This window comes from Lissotriton vulgaris, chromosome 7 (assembly GCF_964263255.1).
Source record: "Lissotriton vulgaris chromosome 7, aLisVul1.2, whole genome shotgun sequence".
Lineage (NCBI taxonomy): Eukaryota > Metazoa > Chordata > Amphibia > Caudata > Salamandridae > Lissotriton > Lissotriton vulgaris.
In genome coordinates, this window is record NC_141695.1 from 182,598,522 (window position 1) to 182,613,062 (window position 14,541).

At 43.6% G+C, this 14,541-nt stretch overlaps 1 protein-coding gene across 1 annotated transcript in view; it reads left to right on the forward strand.

Annotated features, from left to right (window-relative positions):
• Window positions 1-913: 913 nt before the first annotated feature.
• LOC147701146 (uncharacterized) overlaps window positions 914-14,541 on the forward strand; it is a 122,870-nt gene continuing 109,242 nt past the window's right edge. The window contains exons 1-3 of the mRNA XM_086929312.1: window positions 914-1,142; window positions 8,273-8,392; window positions 10,114-10,269. Coding sequence (XP_086785438.1) covers window positions 914-1,142; window positions 8,273-8,392; window positions 10,114-10,269 — 505 coding nt within the window. The remainder of the gene's footprint in view (window positions 1,143-8,272; window positions 8,393-10,113; window positions 10,270-14,541) is intronic.

Here is a 14,541-nt window from a genome sequence, read left to right on the forward strand (position 1 = left end):
ACGGGGAGTAGCCATGGGCTCCAACTTTTCACCCTCATTTGCTAACCTGTTTATGGGTGCGTTTGAAGCAGATCACATTTGGGGTTCCCAAGGCAGCCTATATACTGACTCCATTTTGTTTTGGGATCGGTATATAGATGACTGCATCTTGCTATGGACTGGTACAAATGAACTATTACAGAGTTTTTTTGACCATCTTAATTCTAACAATTGGGAACTCAGTTTCACTATGAAGCATAGCAAGTCACAAATAGAATTTCTGGATTTAGAGTTCTATGTAAAAGGGAACACTTTGCATTATAAGCTATACAGGAAACCTACATCCTGCAATGCAGTTCTACGAGCTGACAGTTTTCATCCTTTCCATCAGATCAGATCCATACCCTTTGGAGAATTTCTTCGTGCTAGACGCAATTGCAGTGAAGACGATGAACTCAATATCACCTTAGAAGACATGGAGAAAAGGTTTGAGAAACGTGGCTACCCAAGGACGATATTATCCGGAGTCAAAAGGAAACTAAGCAAAATTAAGAGACCTGAAACTTTGAGAATCAAAGACAACCAGAAGGTGACCGACAAAACAGTGAGAATGATCACTGAATTCAACGCACTTCACTATTCGATCAGGAACAGTTTGACTAAACACTGGGGTCTGCTAAGAGATGACATGATACTAAAAGAAATCATCCCAATAACCCCTCAGATCACATTTCGCAAAGGGAGAACATTGAGGAACAGGCTGAGTCCTACGGTCCCACGTATCGATATGACCCCCAACTAGTTAACACAACGCAGCAATAGGTTCTTCAAATGTGGCTTTTGCACCATGTGCAAGTGGGCCAAACATAAAACAAAGCACTTCAATGGCCCGTCAGAAGAAATGTATACAATCAGAGTGAATATCAGTTGTACTATGAAATATGTGGTCTACCTTATTGAATGCCAATGTGGCAAGAAATATGTTGGCAGCACAATAAGGGCTCTGAAGGGCAGAATGTCAGAGCACATGAGGGAAATTCAAAAGCAGGACCCTAAATACCCAGTAGCTCTACATGTAGCTAAATGTCAAGCGAATGTCGAAGACTTCCAAGTATCATTTTTCGGAATTGAAACTGTGCCCGTCCATGTTAGGGGGGGCAATCGTGAGTTAGCTTTGAAACGTAAAGAAGCAACTTGGATTATGCGTCTTCGAAGCATTGAGCTAGGCCTAAACTATGATCCGGAACTGCAATTCTTTCTGGGAGACTAGGCGCCACTGATTCATTAACAATAGGGTGGTCATTGGGATTTACTTTTTATTAAGTACCTATAACAATGTTTTTTGTCCTTTAGTAATTATTTGCTTGATCCAAAGAAAGTTATGTATATGCTTACATGTCTAGAACTTCCATCTTTGTAGTAACGAGTGTTTTCGTATGTGTTCATAACTAGACAATGTTTATATATATCAATGTCACTAACTCGGTGCTCACGTCAAGATAATTGGCTCTTATGAGCCAAGACTGGAGGGATTTTTTTACTCATCCTAGAAATATTGATCAACTGAGAGACCAAATAATTTTGACACATGGTACTTACAATATGGATGCCATACACCAATAATAATAGCGTCTATAACACAAAATTATATGAATGGGCACAACTATGCTACCATTACCCCTCTTGTCGTCTTTTCAAAGGCTGTTGCTGGGTCTCATCACGCAACTATTGTGCCATATTGACACCACGCTCATCCTCCACGAAACGATACTCAGACGACAGAGTATACCTCGCACTCCAGAAGTACCCTCTCGTATGTGATATATAACAAACCCCCCCTTTTTTCCTTAAACTGGCTTCTACATCACTAGAAGCAGGCAAAAATAAGAAATCCTTAACAACGCCACCAATTGGTGAATAATGTTCCGTTCACGACTCATGTCTAATATACCCGTAAACAAGCGGCAGTAATTTCTCTCAAATATTACTGAAAAGAAGTGCATAATATACTCCATACATTAGGGAGTACAGTATTTCTTCTTCTCTATGCCATCTACTGATAAGGAGCAGTCTACTCGACGGTCTAGTTGTTTTTCTGTTCAAAACTAAACAATAGTATTTAAGTCGGCTGGACTTCCGGTCACGTGTCCGTACCTAAAACACGGCACCGGGAAACCTAAGAGAGGGAGATCGACAACTACTAGGTAAGCGAGCTCCCGCTCTCTAGAGTCGGAATTAGGCTTTAAGTCTTCCATCGTAAAGACAAAACATACGAGACAGTAATTTTATACCATGTCTAGATGCTCCTCGACTAACAACTGCCGATATCTTTGTCTGCCATTATTTACAATAGGTTAGCTGCCTACGTTGACAAGACGGCGTACCCGCCCACCATCAACGTAGCTCTCCTCCCGGTTACCTCTTCACACGGGGATTAACAAGGTAGGCTCCCATTGTAACACGCAACTTTTTATGCTTCTCATTATCCTAGGATTGTTTACTTACATCTCTAACATTCTAAGATTAGACATTTTGTTTACGGGGTCTTATACACATTATATTTCCCAGATTTCGTACAATCCGATAAAGTAAATTGGACATCCGAATCAGGATTCCACGCCACGCCTGGACTGGGCGTTTTTTCCTACCGAACATCTACTATAACTTTTTCCTATGAGGGTGAGTGTTTGTTGCCATGTCATCTCCTTAATATGGGCCTCTACTGGGAGTGACTTCGGCTTCCAGAATCAGGGAGAGCCCATTCTATAATACCCTACATTTCATAGCGTATTTTGTTTGCGTACCCAGTATATCCCCTACAAATTCATCTCCCTTGCTCTCTTTTTCTGTTTTCCCTTACCCCTTGCAGACACGGAACAGAGTCTTGCACACTGACCGGCCATCTCCTTTAAATTTCATTACCTAACAATAACAGATGACTAGACATCCGCACGGATCGTATTTTGTCCCAAAGGTTTTTAAATCCAGGTAGGATTTCTACCAAATAGAATGGTTGCCACACACGAGAGGGATTTAAGGTTTCTTGAAACAATTGCACAAACAACCATAGTATGCATTCTATAAAGAGCAAATATGTATAAAGAATATGTGCACAAATGTCCGACGCGGTAAATATTGGAATTCATGACAATTTGTCTGCCACTCTTTCCTTTGTTTTTAATAACACCACTTCTAAGTCACTTGGGGTCACGTCATAAAAGGAAAAACATTTTTTTTTCACCTTGCCACTTCACCCATTGATCCGGCCAGTGTTCTCTGTCCCTGTGGGAATTAAACATATCTCTTACCCACAAACATCACCAGTTTAGTTGATCTTTCACCGCACAAAGTCGCATAAAATGGCATGCTTTTGTCACATTGGGTTGACACTATCAAGTCACTACCTAAATGTGTTTACAAAAAGAACATGATTCCAAAAAATTTTATTTTATGTTTTTATCCAGCCCTGAAGATTCGCAGTTTGTTCCCTGCGATGAAACACGTGTTGGCTTTTGAAATGGAACAATAAAACAGAAGTGTCCACACCAAGAACAGACTGTATTTCTACCTATGTATCTCCATGCACATATACTCATTCTCTGAGATTTACTACATGTTTAGATTTGTCTTAATGTCTTATTTGTCAAATGTAAAAAAAAACTAATACTACAATTACAATCTACTCACTGAATTGTTTAAGTGCAGGGGCATAGTCGTTTTTCTATTGATTCATTGATTGATTGATAATCCATAAAATAAATAGAATACATACCTGAATAAATAAAGACTAAAAGTACTCAGCTGGTGCTTCTAAAATACGCCTTAGTACGAGGGAAGTAGTAAGTGAGGTCTAGCATAAATCTAGCATTCTTTTTGCCATGAATCTATTCAAGATTTCTCTTAGGGTCTAATCAGCTCCGTATCTTGGTTTAGAATGAAGGAGGTCTGGTATCTCTCTGTTTCGGGACTCAATTTACCAAGAACCCGCAAGGGTAGCTTGGAAACACTGGAGCTGGATTTCTCGGCAAGAGAAAAGACAGCGTCTCTCTCAGTGCATCTGCTGGAGGGTCGGCTTCCTTCGGCACTTGCTGTAGCGAGCTGCATTGGACAAGTAGATAGTCGAACTGCTCTAAACCATCGTGTGTTTGCTATAGTAAGTGTGGGCATATTTATACCTTGAAGGTGCCGAGTTTGGCGTAAGGCTGGACATATAACGTCATCAAACAGTCTCAGTTCTTTGAAAACTCCATGAGTTCTTGGACAAATCAATATTCAAGCAAGGGGAAGTCCCTGACTGGTGAAGGCAATTTTTCCAAGAAATCGTTGTGGATTTTTGGAACTAGTGGAAGTAGCCATGCCGTATTTGGACTGCATGAGCTTTGTCTAAATATTGTTATGATTTCTATGCCTATATAAGGATAGGGTGATTTATACCTATATAAGGGCATGAATCGGGAAAATTACGCTAGGGTCCTAAAATCCTATAGAACAAGTTATGCATGTAAGGTGGATAAATTGTCAATTAATGTCCTGCAGGTTCCAGCCACTGACGAATGTGCCACATCTGCTTGTGCTCTGTATCAAAATAATTAAGGCCGCTATTTTGGTATCGATTGCATTGACATAAATTCCCAATGCATTAAGTAAATTGACCCGCAGGTCTACTTTGTTTGACTGATACGTTAGAACACCTACTGCTACTTGGAATCAATTTAGCAGAACATTCTAGTCCCCTGCGTTTCATCTATTTGATGCTGCTGTATTGGGGAGTTTCGAGTGTTGTTTACTATTACACTAGTTTCAGCCAGATCCGGAGACGGATCACAAGAGACATCAGTATGTGCTATTGTACCTGTTTCGACCAGACTAATTTCATGCAATTGGGGACTACCTTCCAAGGGAGAGGCAAATGAAATGGAGGTCGAGGCCAGCCTGCCCAACAACCATCTAGAGTCATTTATAGGTTAGTTAAGTGCATGCACCTGGGCAAGATGCGCCTGCTGGCGGATTCTGTTTGCTTGTCACTTGATCGAATGGAGCGTTAAACTACTCCTATATAGCTGCTGGTAATAATGAAGCATGGTTGAGTTCGGCTTTAACTACATGCACTCTCTTTTCAATGGGAAGTGCGACTAAAGTACAATTATTATTGACCTGATAGTACTGGAGGATTCATTCGATAGCCCCCCAGGTTGTTCATCTGAGTTTCAAATGTTCACCCGTGACCTAATCTTGTCACTGGGATTACTGTATATGGGGGCTTGCTTTGAATGTACTTGCTCACTTCCCTTTTGATTTATCACTTCTTACAGCCCATTCTTACATTTGGAATGATGATGATTTTATTTTGCTTTCCGATTTTATCTTCTGCACTTAGTTACCTTGGTTACCTTCACATTGTAATTCATAAGAGGGAGTGGTGTGTGGCTGAAGGTGAGCTTGCAGTCCGTAGACTTCTTTATTTTAATTTTAATTTTTTTTTAATAACTAAATGCATTTGACAGCCCCCAGCTTAGCTCGATAGGATGGTTCCACTGCAGCAGGTGAAAATAAGGGCCCCTCGTCCTGCTGTAACATTAGCGGCGGACCTTCTGGAATGCTGTTACTTTTAGCCGCATGTGTGCACCTCTGCTGACGCCCAGTGGTTTTCAGTGCCACTAGTTTTGTTCCCCAACCTCATTAGACCCTGCCTGGTGGGTTGGGTTTGACCCCACCAAGCACTTTTGGGTATCAAGGGAACGTGGGAGAGATGGCCTCTACTCCCAAAGATGCACCTCTCTCTATCCCTCTAATTCTTTAGATGATGTTTGGCTGTTTGTAGAAGGGAGCAACTTTTTTGTTGATCATGAGTCGTAAGCCATAAATTGCATGCCACTGAATAGATAGGCATGTATAGTTCTTGGCAATAACCACACTCTATAGTTGAAACTGATACTGTGAGCCTAGGAAAAAAGCTTAGGGTGCCTTCATAGAGCAAAGATCTTGGTTTTAATGGAGCAGCGACTATCTTTACAATATGCAGTGCTTTGTATGGCTTGGCGTTGGAGACTATTTGGAGACTACTCTTAGATCTTGTGTGGCACACCCATAAAGAACATGAGCATATGTGGGCCTTCAACTTCGACTTACAACTATCCTGCTGGCTTGCAGGCGGTGCTCTATCCTGTGGGGCAATGGGATTCTAGTTGCCCCCTAGTGGTCCCGAAGAGCCAAAATGCTGGTGCATGGAGAGGGGCTTGATCGTAAAGAGTCTCCGGCCTTCATGTACTAGAAGTGCTTGTAGTGGCCACGGCTGTGGCATCGCTGGCAGCAGCTTGAGTGGGAGGGACAGTGTAGGCAAAACATTTCCTGCATGTCAGCAATCCATTCATCTGCCTCTGATTTGAAAGTGTAGGTTTATGCAAACAGGCCTTTAAGTGTGGGTAGTCACTACACTTAGTTAAAGTAAAGGCTGCAGATAGATATTTTATTACAAGAAATATCACAGATGAACATTGTTATCTAAGGGTGCAGTTTGGGTACCCCCTTGGACAATCACTTGCAGTTCAAGATTTGCATAGTAATAATCCTTGTTAGGCCGTATTAACTGGGGTTGCCAATTGCTTTGCTAAGTGTAAGTTTGTACATATTTGTTCTTCTTCGGCTGTTGATGATTGTTGTTGGCTCATGTGAAAGACAGGAGGCCTCAGTTTAATATTGCGATAACCCAATAATGAAGATTGTAGTCTTGATTGGTTCATTGGGAAACAATATGTCAGATGCCCCAGGTCTGATATGTTTATTATTAAACATTACAAAGGGAGTAGGCCTGGCCTACGTATTGTGAAATACATTTTTTAACTCCAATAGCCCTTTACAAGTGAATGGTTTTGACACTGTATTGAAGGCTGTAGACTGATATTTTGTTCTGTGGCATCTCACAGATACATCGGACAACACGTTGAGTAGAAGATTGGTATTGTAGTAATCCTTGTGAGGCCTGCTTAAGTGGGGAAGTGTCTGCCAGGTCCTTGTAAAAAAGACGTGTCTTACCTACTTACATAAAAGGCCGTTGGGCCAAACCTCTTCTATCTGTTCAAGTGCCATTCGTATTCTGCTTATCTGCATTACAGCATACTGCATGGGGCAATCATTTTGCCCATTTCTGCAATTGGCAGTGAGTAACAGCATTTGTCCTGATCATATGTTCACATCCATATGAAAATGAGGGCACTTCTTTTTCTGGGTTGGTGACCAATCAGTTAGTTTTCTGTGTTTTTGTTTCATAGGTCAGATTTCATTTCATTCATTCTTTTTCATGAGCGTCCTGCAGCTCACCCACTCTCCTAGTGGCTGCTTGCTTGCCCCAAAAATTAATTTGCTGCATCCGCTGTTGTCACTATTTGTAATAAGGTTGCCCATCTTGAAATGGTATTTTCTATAGTGTATCATTGTTTTATAGTTCCAAGATGGTCAACATATTTAGAATTGTTATGTTGGTGAACTTGGCTTACTATGGCTTTAGCATTTTAAGATTGTATTGTGCACCTTGTGTCATTGTGTTCACTGCTCCAAGGTGGCCAACACATTGCTACTTAATGTGGCATCTATGTTTAAAATGTAAAACAGTTGTACACTGTGTACAATACCATTGAAAGATGACCACCTCTTCCTATGTTCAATATTATGTTTGCTTTTTCTCACCAAGTTTAGGAGGTGGTATGTTTTCACTTTTCTACGTGCGCTCTTTTTAATTATCATGTATGTGGGCATTTGTCAGTATGTTGTAATGTGGGTGGATAATTGTCTAAATGCAAGAATGACCCAAAGGATGGATGAATCCATCTATCGAGTTGAGGAATGAGTGACAGAGTGCATTCATGACGATTTAGTGTGTTCCTAATATACATCAGTGACAGAAGAGAAACTTTCAGTTATAAGCCAGACCTATTAGCAGTGCCAGTGTTTCTTTCTTTTTAGCAATCTCCTTCTCACGTCAATTCTTATTGTGCATAAAATATAGAAAATGATTCATCAGCCTTTGGCTCAGCATCCTTTAATGTACATAGTACTCAAACTGGACAATAGTCCCAAAAAGAGAAATATAGGTGCGGTTTAATCGAATACCCACATATGTACTACAATGTGTTGTACAGTAGAGCCAGGTTGTGCCTTTGAAAACATTCTCAGAGCAAACACATATCATAAATATAGGTTTCCGACAAACATGCTGGGCCCATTAGCAAAATATTTGGATAATGGAAAATCTAACAACACACAAAATCCAACAATATAAACATTCTTTTCTTTTCAGGGAGTTCCCTCATTTGTGAGATGTGCGCAAGCACCAACAAATACAGTTGTTCTGGTGGGTCTTTCCCGTGCCCCCCAGAAGTCACTCACTGCTGCAGTGGCCTGCGGAGAACATCAGCAGGTACGTGTCGATGGATGCATGGTGGACTTTTGTGTTCATTGCCGACCCAGGCACGTCTTATACATTGTGCCCAGGTGGCTCACCAAGCATGTGCGCCCGCTTCGAGCTCCCCCCAGGCACAATGGTACTACAGAAGGAGTGGCAGACGCTTGTGTGCCCCCTTCGGAAATACAGATAGTGCTGGTGCACAAGTTGCTCCAGTGCTATCATGAGAGGTTATTTTCACATTTGCATGGGGAAGTGGCTCCATGTAAATGAGGGAATCACTTTACCTCTGCGCCAGTGCTGTATTACCGCCGTGGGCACAGACGTAAACATGCCATTGAGAGGTGTACTGAAAGTGTGCTATAAAAAGGTAGTGCACTTTCAGTGCGCTTCCTAACAGCAGCCCTCTCGAGGGGAAGAAATAGGGTCCCATGGAACTCCTCAGGCATTACCCTAAATGCGGGTGCAGTTAATAACTGCACACAACTGCAAGGGGATCTCTAATCTCCCCTGCAAGTGTAGTTGGATGACTGCCTGCACTGTGAAACGCGGGAAGCTTTTAAACATCTAATCTGTATTTGAATTGAATGCGTTGCCCCCAGGGCAGCGCAAGTTTGTGGTTGCTCTGAGGGCAGCACATTAATTCTAATATGGCGCACTTTCCTTATTTGCTCAAGGCGCAGTTCAGAACAGCGCGTAAAAAGTAAGACCATACTCAATTTACTGAAAGCTTGTGTAATTTAGGTAATTTTCCATTGTGCATACTTTGCAAAAAGCCAGAGGAAACACCATTGTGCAATTTAATACATTTTCTGGCGTGGAAGCTGTTCGAGCACAAAAGGTCTTGTGGGGGACAGATTCTGGCAGAAAATGTGCCATAAGAGAAATTTCCAATATGAACCATTCCGTTTATCAGTGACTTTTGAATGTAAAGAATGTCAAGTGTTCACCAAAGTGCATTTTGTGTACATTACGTGTTAATTTTCACAATTTTCTGACATTTCACATCATTTTGGATTTACAATGAAGAGATTTTGCCGCCTTTGGTGTAGAATTTCAGGAAGAGGGACATTTGGCAGGATATTGGTAAAGTACTGGAACATTGTTGAAACAGTCAGGTCAAACTTAAGGATGGGCTGGTCCGTTAACAGCAATTAAACCTAAATGCATTCGAACTTGGTTTAACGCGCATAGCTGAGAAGATATTCTGGAAATTAGGTTAGAAAGACCATTTACAAAATGAAAGAAGAATTTGGTGAACAATGCAGTCGGAGACCATCTAAGGGTCTTGTGTTGCGCTTTATGGGGGTGAGAAGTGTGGGTTACTTACCCACACTCTACTAGCTCAATATTTAGATAAAATTGTATGGCCATTTTTTTTGTATTGCACATCAATCAGTTGTTCCTTCTTCTATTTAATACGACATCATTTTAACCTCTGGAACATTTATAGAACTTTCTTGTCATGCCAGGAGCACATTTTGCTGCTGTTAGAAATCAGAAGAGTAGCTGTTGGTTTCAACAACACACTTTGAACTGAGAGAAGCAAGTGCATAATGTACTGAAGGGATACAGAAAGGAAGGAAGAGATTCTAATAACAGTCTAAAAATCACCCTGGGTGCCACAGTGTCATTGGAAGATAGAGTGCCTGTGTTTGTGCGGGTGTTAGATCTTTAGCTGTTTGTTTCTGCAATTCCCTTTTCTTTTAACCATAAAATGTGTTCTTTTCACATAGGGACCAAAGTCGTTTTAACTGCATTCAAGGGTTGCGTGCACCCCGACAAACAGGCCACCTGTGGAAAAGAAATTGTGATCAGGGGTGCTGGCGTTCTTTTGCAGATCACACGAAAGTGCTGCGACTTAGAAAAATGTAACAATCAAGAATATAAGGGTAAGGAACATGCCTGATCTGCCATCCAATATGTGACCGGGCTCTTGAAAATTAAAAAGGTTTAAAAATGTTTAAAGGGGACCTCTATTTGTAAAATTTGTACTTATAAACACAGCATAGTAGCGTTACCAACACATACTTTTAGATATAAATTGGCTGCTATTTGGAAGCCCATGGAAAGCAATCCACCTACCATCAATGAAGAATCCAGCAGTGAATTCAATCCATAGACTAATTACTGGATGAATTTGCAGTTATTTGGAAAATATTAATAGGACTGTCAAAGAACAACTGCACATGTACCAATTAAAGGACAAGTAATCAGCTGAAAGCAGCCTGTACAGAATACTGCTGACATTTGCAGGGCTGCATAAGGCAGACTTTTGTGACTGAGTTTTTGAGGTGACAGGATTTCCACAATGTTGTCATATCGTTATGCCTGACCTCTGTCTAGAGACAGGGCAGGCAAGCAGGAAGGGGCGGGACCGGAAAGGGAAACATGGGAATGGGAAACAGTTATTATGAGCATGGTAGTCAGTGAATAAAGACGTACCATTATACGCTCTGACTCCGGTGTATTATTCATGGGGCATGCGACACTGGTGACGAGGATGGGATCCTTATATACCCACCGCAATCTGACACAGCCCCAGCCGTCCATGCATGGCCTTTAAACCAGCGAGTCTGCAGCCAATCACCCGTCAGCGCGAAAGAGCGCGTAAACGGAAACACTCTGCGCGCCGTGTTCGGGCGCTGCCGAGGGCGTGCGAGCCCGCGCGAAAGGCGTCACAGAAACGAAGACCACAGTGGAGGCCAAACAGTCGCAGACCCCTCACCTGAATTAAATGTGATTTTGGGGGAATTCGCACCACGGAAGCGTCGCGAAGCCAACGGAAGTGCCAATAACAACCCCAGCCCTGGCGAGTTCTACATTTCGAAAGAGGGGCATTGAAGCAAGACACAAGGGCGGGAAGCAAGGCCCAATACAGTGCAGCGTCCCGAGAGGCGGCCATCTTAAGGTCAGGCACTGGCCATAGACCCCACACGACTTTGGAGAGGCGGCCATTTTGAAGTCATTCAGAAAAGGGGGTGGTGATGAACAGAGTGTCTGAATTAAGCAGACCACTCTTACCCAGTCCAAAGATCAGGGCTTGATCCATCACCGTTTTTTAGCTCACTGCACCATCCCAGCTCAGAACTTTCCATATGCAAATTAGTCTGACCCTGGCCCAGTACATGATGGGAACAGGGCAGACCAAACTACCAAACCAATTCTTATACTGGGAAGGAAACAAGCTACCGGGGACCGGTTTCTGGCATTTCAGCCATCTTCGGCCCGGCTTGCTTGAATCCAGATGGTGCAATGAGCTAGGGACTCACATCTGAGTATACCCTTCCACGCTTATGGTGGACAAAAATTATTCAGAAAAGGGGGTGGTGATGAACAGAGTGTCTGAATTAAGCAGACCACTCTTACCCAGTCCAAAGATCAGGGCTTGATCCATCACCGTTTTTTATCTCACTGCACCATCCCAGCTCAGAACTTGGCCATATGCAAATTAGTCTGACCCTGGCCCAGTGCATCATGGGAACAGGGCAGACCAAACTACCAAGCCAATTCTTATACTGGGAAGGAAACAAGCTACCGGGGACCGGTTTCTGGCATTTCAGCCGTCTTCGGCCCGGCTTGCTTGAATCCTGATGGTGCAATGAGCTAGGGACTCACATCTGAGTATACCCTTCCACGCTTATGGTGGACAAAAATGATTCAGAAAAGGTAGCTTGTCTCCTTTCTGGTGAAGAATTGGCTTGGTAGTTTAGTCTGCCCTTTTCCCATTATGCACTGGGGTGGGATGGTGCAGTGAGATAAATAACGGTGATGGATCAAGCCCTGATCTTTGGACTGGGTAAGAGTGGTCTGCTTAATTCAGACACTCTGTTCATCACCACCCCCTTTTCTGAATCGTTTTTGGCCACTATAGGTGTGGCAGGGTATACTCAGACATGAGTCCCTTTCTCACTGCACCATCAGGATTCAAGCAAGCCGGGCCGACGAGGCTGAAAGGCCAGAAACCGGTCCCCGGTAGCTTGTCTCCTTTCTGGTGAAGAATTGGCTTGGTAGTTTAGTCTGCCCTGTTCCCATGATGCACTGGGCCAGGGACAGACTGATTTCATATAGCCAGGTTCTGAACTGGGATGGTGCAGTGAGATAAATAACGGTGATGGATCAAGCCCTGATCTTTGGACTGGGTAAGAGTGGTCTGCTTAATTCAGACACTCTGTTCATCACCACCCCCTTTTCTGAATCATTTTTGGCCACTATAGGTGTGGCAGGGTATACTCAGACATGAGTCCCTTTCTCACTGCACCATCAGGATTCAAGCAAGCCGGGCCGACGAGGCTGAAATGCCAGAAACCGGTCCCCGGTAGCTTGTCTCCTTTCTGGTGAAGAATTGGCTTGGTAGTTTAGTCTGCCCTGTTCCCATGATGCACTGGGCCAGGGACAGACTGATTTGCATATAGCCAGGTTCTGAACTAGGATGGTGCAGTGAGATAAATAACGGTGATGGATCAAGCCCTGATCTTTGGACTGGGTAAGAGTGGTTCGCTTAATTCAGACACTCTGTTCATCACCACCCCCTTTTCTGAATCGTTTTTGGCCACTATAGGTGTGGCAGGGTATACTCAGACATGAGTCCCTTTCTCACTGCACCATCAGGATTCAAGCAAGCCGGGCCGACGAGGCTGAAATGCCAGAAACCGGTCCCCGGTAGCTTGTCTCCTTTCTGGTGAAGAATTGGCTTGGTAGTTTAGTCTGCCCTGTTCCCATGATGCACTGGGCCAGGGACAGACTGATTTGCATATAGCCAGGTTCTGAACTGGGATGGTGCAGTGAGATAAATACCGGTGATGGATCAAGCCCTGATCTTTGGACTGGGCAAGAGTGGTCTGCTTAATTCAGACACTCTGTTCATCACCACCCCCTTTTCTGAATCATTTTGAAATCAGGCACCACTAGAATTACAACCCTTAAGCCACTAGGAAGAAGCGGGAAAGCTCAGAGACACTGCAAATTAAGCCACAGGAGCCCACCAGGTGACATGAATAAACCATAATGTCTGTAACCAGCTCTACAGGTGCCTCAGGAGGAGCGACGGCTCCAGGCAACCCACCGGGGCCAGCAGTCCCATGCAACCCAGCGCCGATCCCCCAAACACACATGGGAGTACCTTATCTACGGCCACCGGAACCTCTAGAACTGACGTCCGGCAATAGCATGGGACCCAAATGGAAGAGCTGGGCCGAGGACTTTTAAGACTACATAACCGGGTCTCAGGTACAGGACCCCAAGCAGAAGCTTATAGCCCTATGAAACCTAGTAGGAAAGGACATCGCGCAGATCATCAAGGAACTGCCAAACGCAGCCACTGCTCCTTATGATGATGTAAAGGGAGCCCTTGACAGAAGATTTCTACATAAGCGTAACCTGGATTACGAACGCTACATGTTCAACTTAGCCACCCAAGAAAAAGAAGAGCGCATGTGTGATTTCATCGTTCCTATCAGAAGACTAGCGTGCCACTGCGAGTTCGACGATTTCAACACTGAAGATGCACTGCGACTCCGCATAATCGAAGGCTGCCAATCCGAGTCGCTACGCCGGCAGCTACTAAAAAAACATTACACTCTTGAGGAAATCGAGGAACTAACGAGAATCAACGACCAAGCAGAAGACTACGAGAAAAAGATGGAGACCCATAAGACTGAGAGGAAGGAACAAGCATTCCGGATGCAAGCACATAAAGACACGAGATACAAAACAGACTCTCACAAATCAAGCAAACCAGCTCATTTCACGACCTCTAGGAGAACATCATCCCGACACGAGTCACGACATACAAAATCCAGCAAAACTGCACCAGCATGCTACAGGTGTGGACAGGACTACCCTCATTCAGGACAATGCCCAGCCATCGGCCAGCGATGCCATCGCTGTGGGAGGGAAAATCACTTTGAGACAGTTTTTCAGACCCAACTGTCAAGGCGAAGGCCTTCCAAAACCCGACCTACCACACGACACCACGTTCGTGCAGTAAAAGGAAGGGAAGGACGTTCCTCCAGCTCTTCCAGGTCAAGCGTCAGGTCAGCAAGCTCATATCGATCACAAAGCTGGTCAGCAAGCTCGTACCGATCACAAAGATCAACGTCCAGCGAGTCATTATCACACACACCTGTGTCACAAGACAGTGACGAATACATCTGTATGTGTCA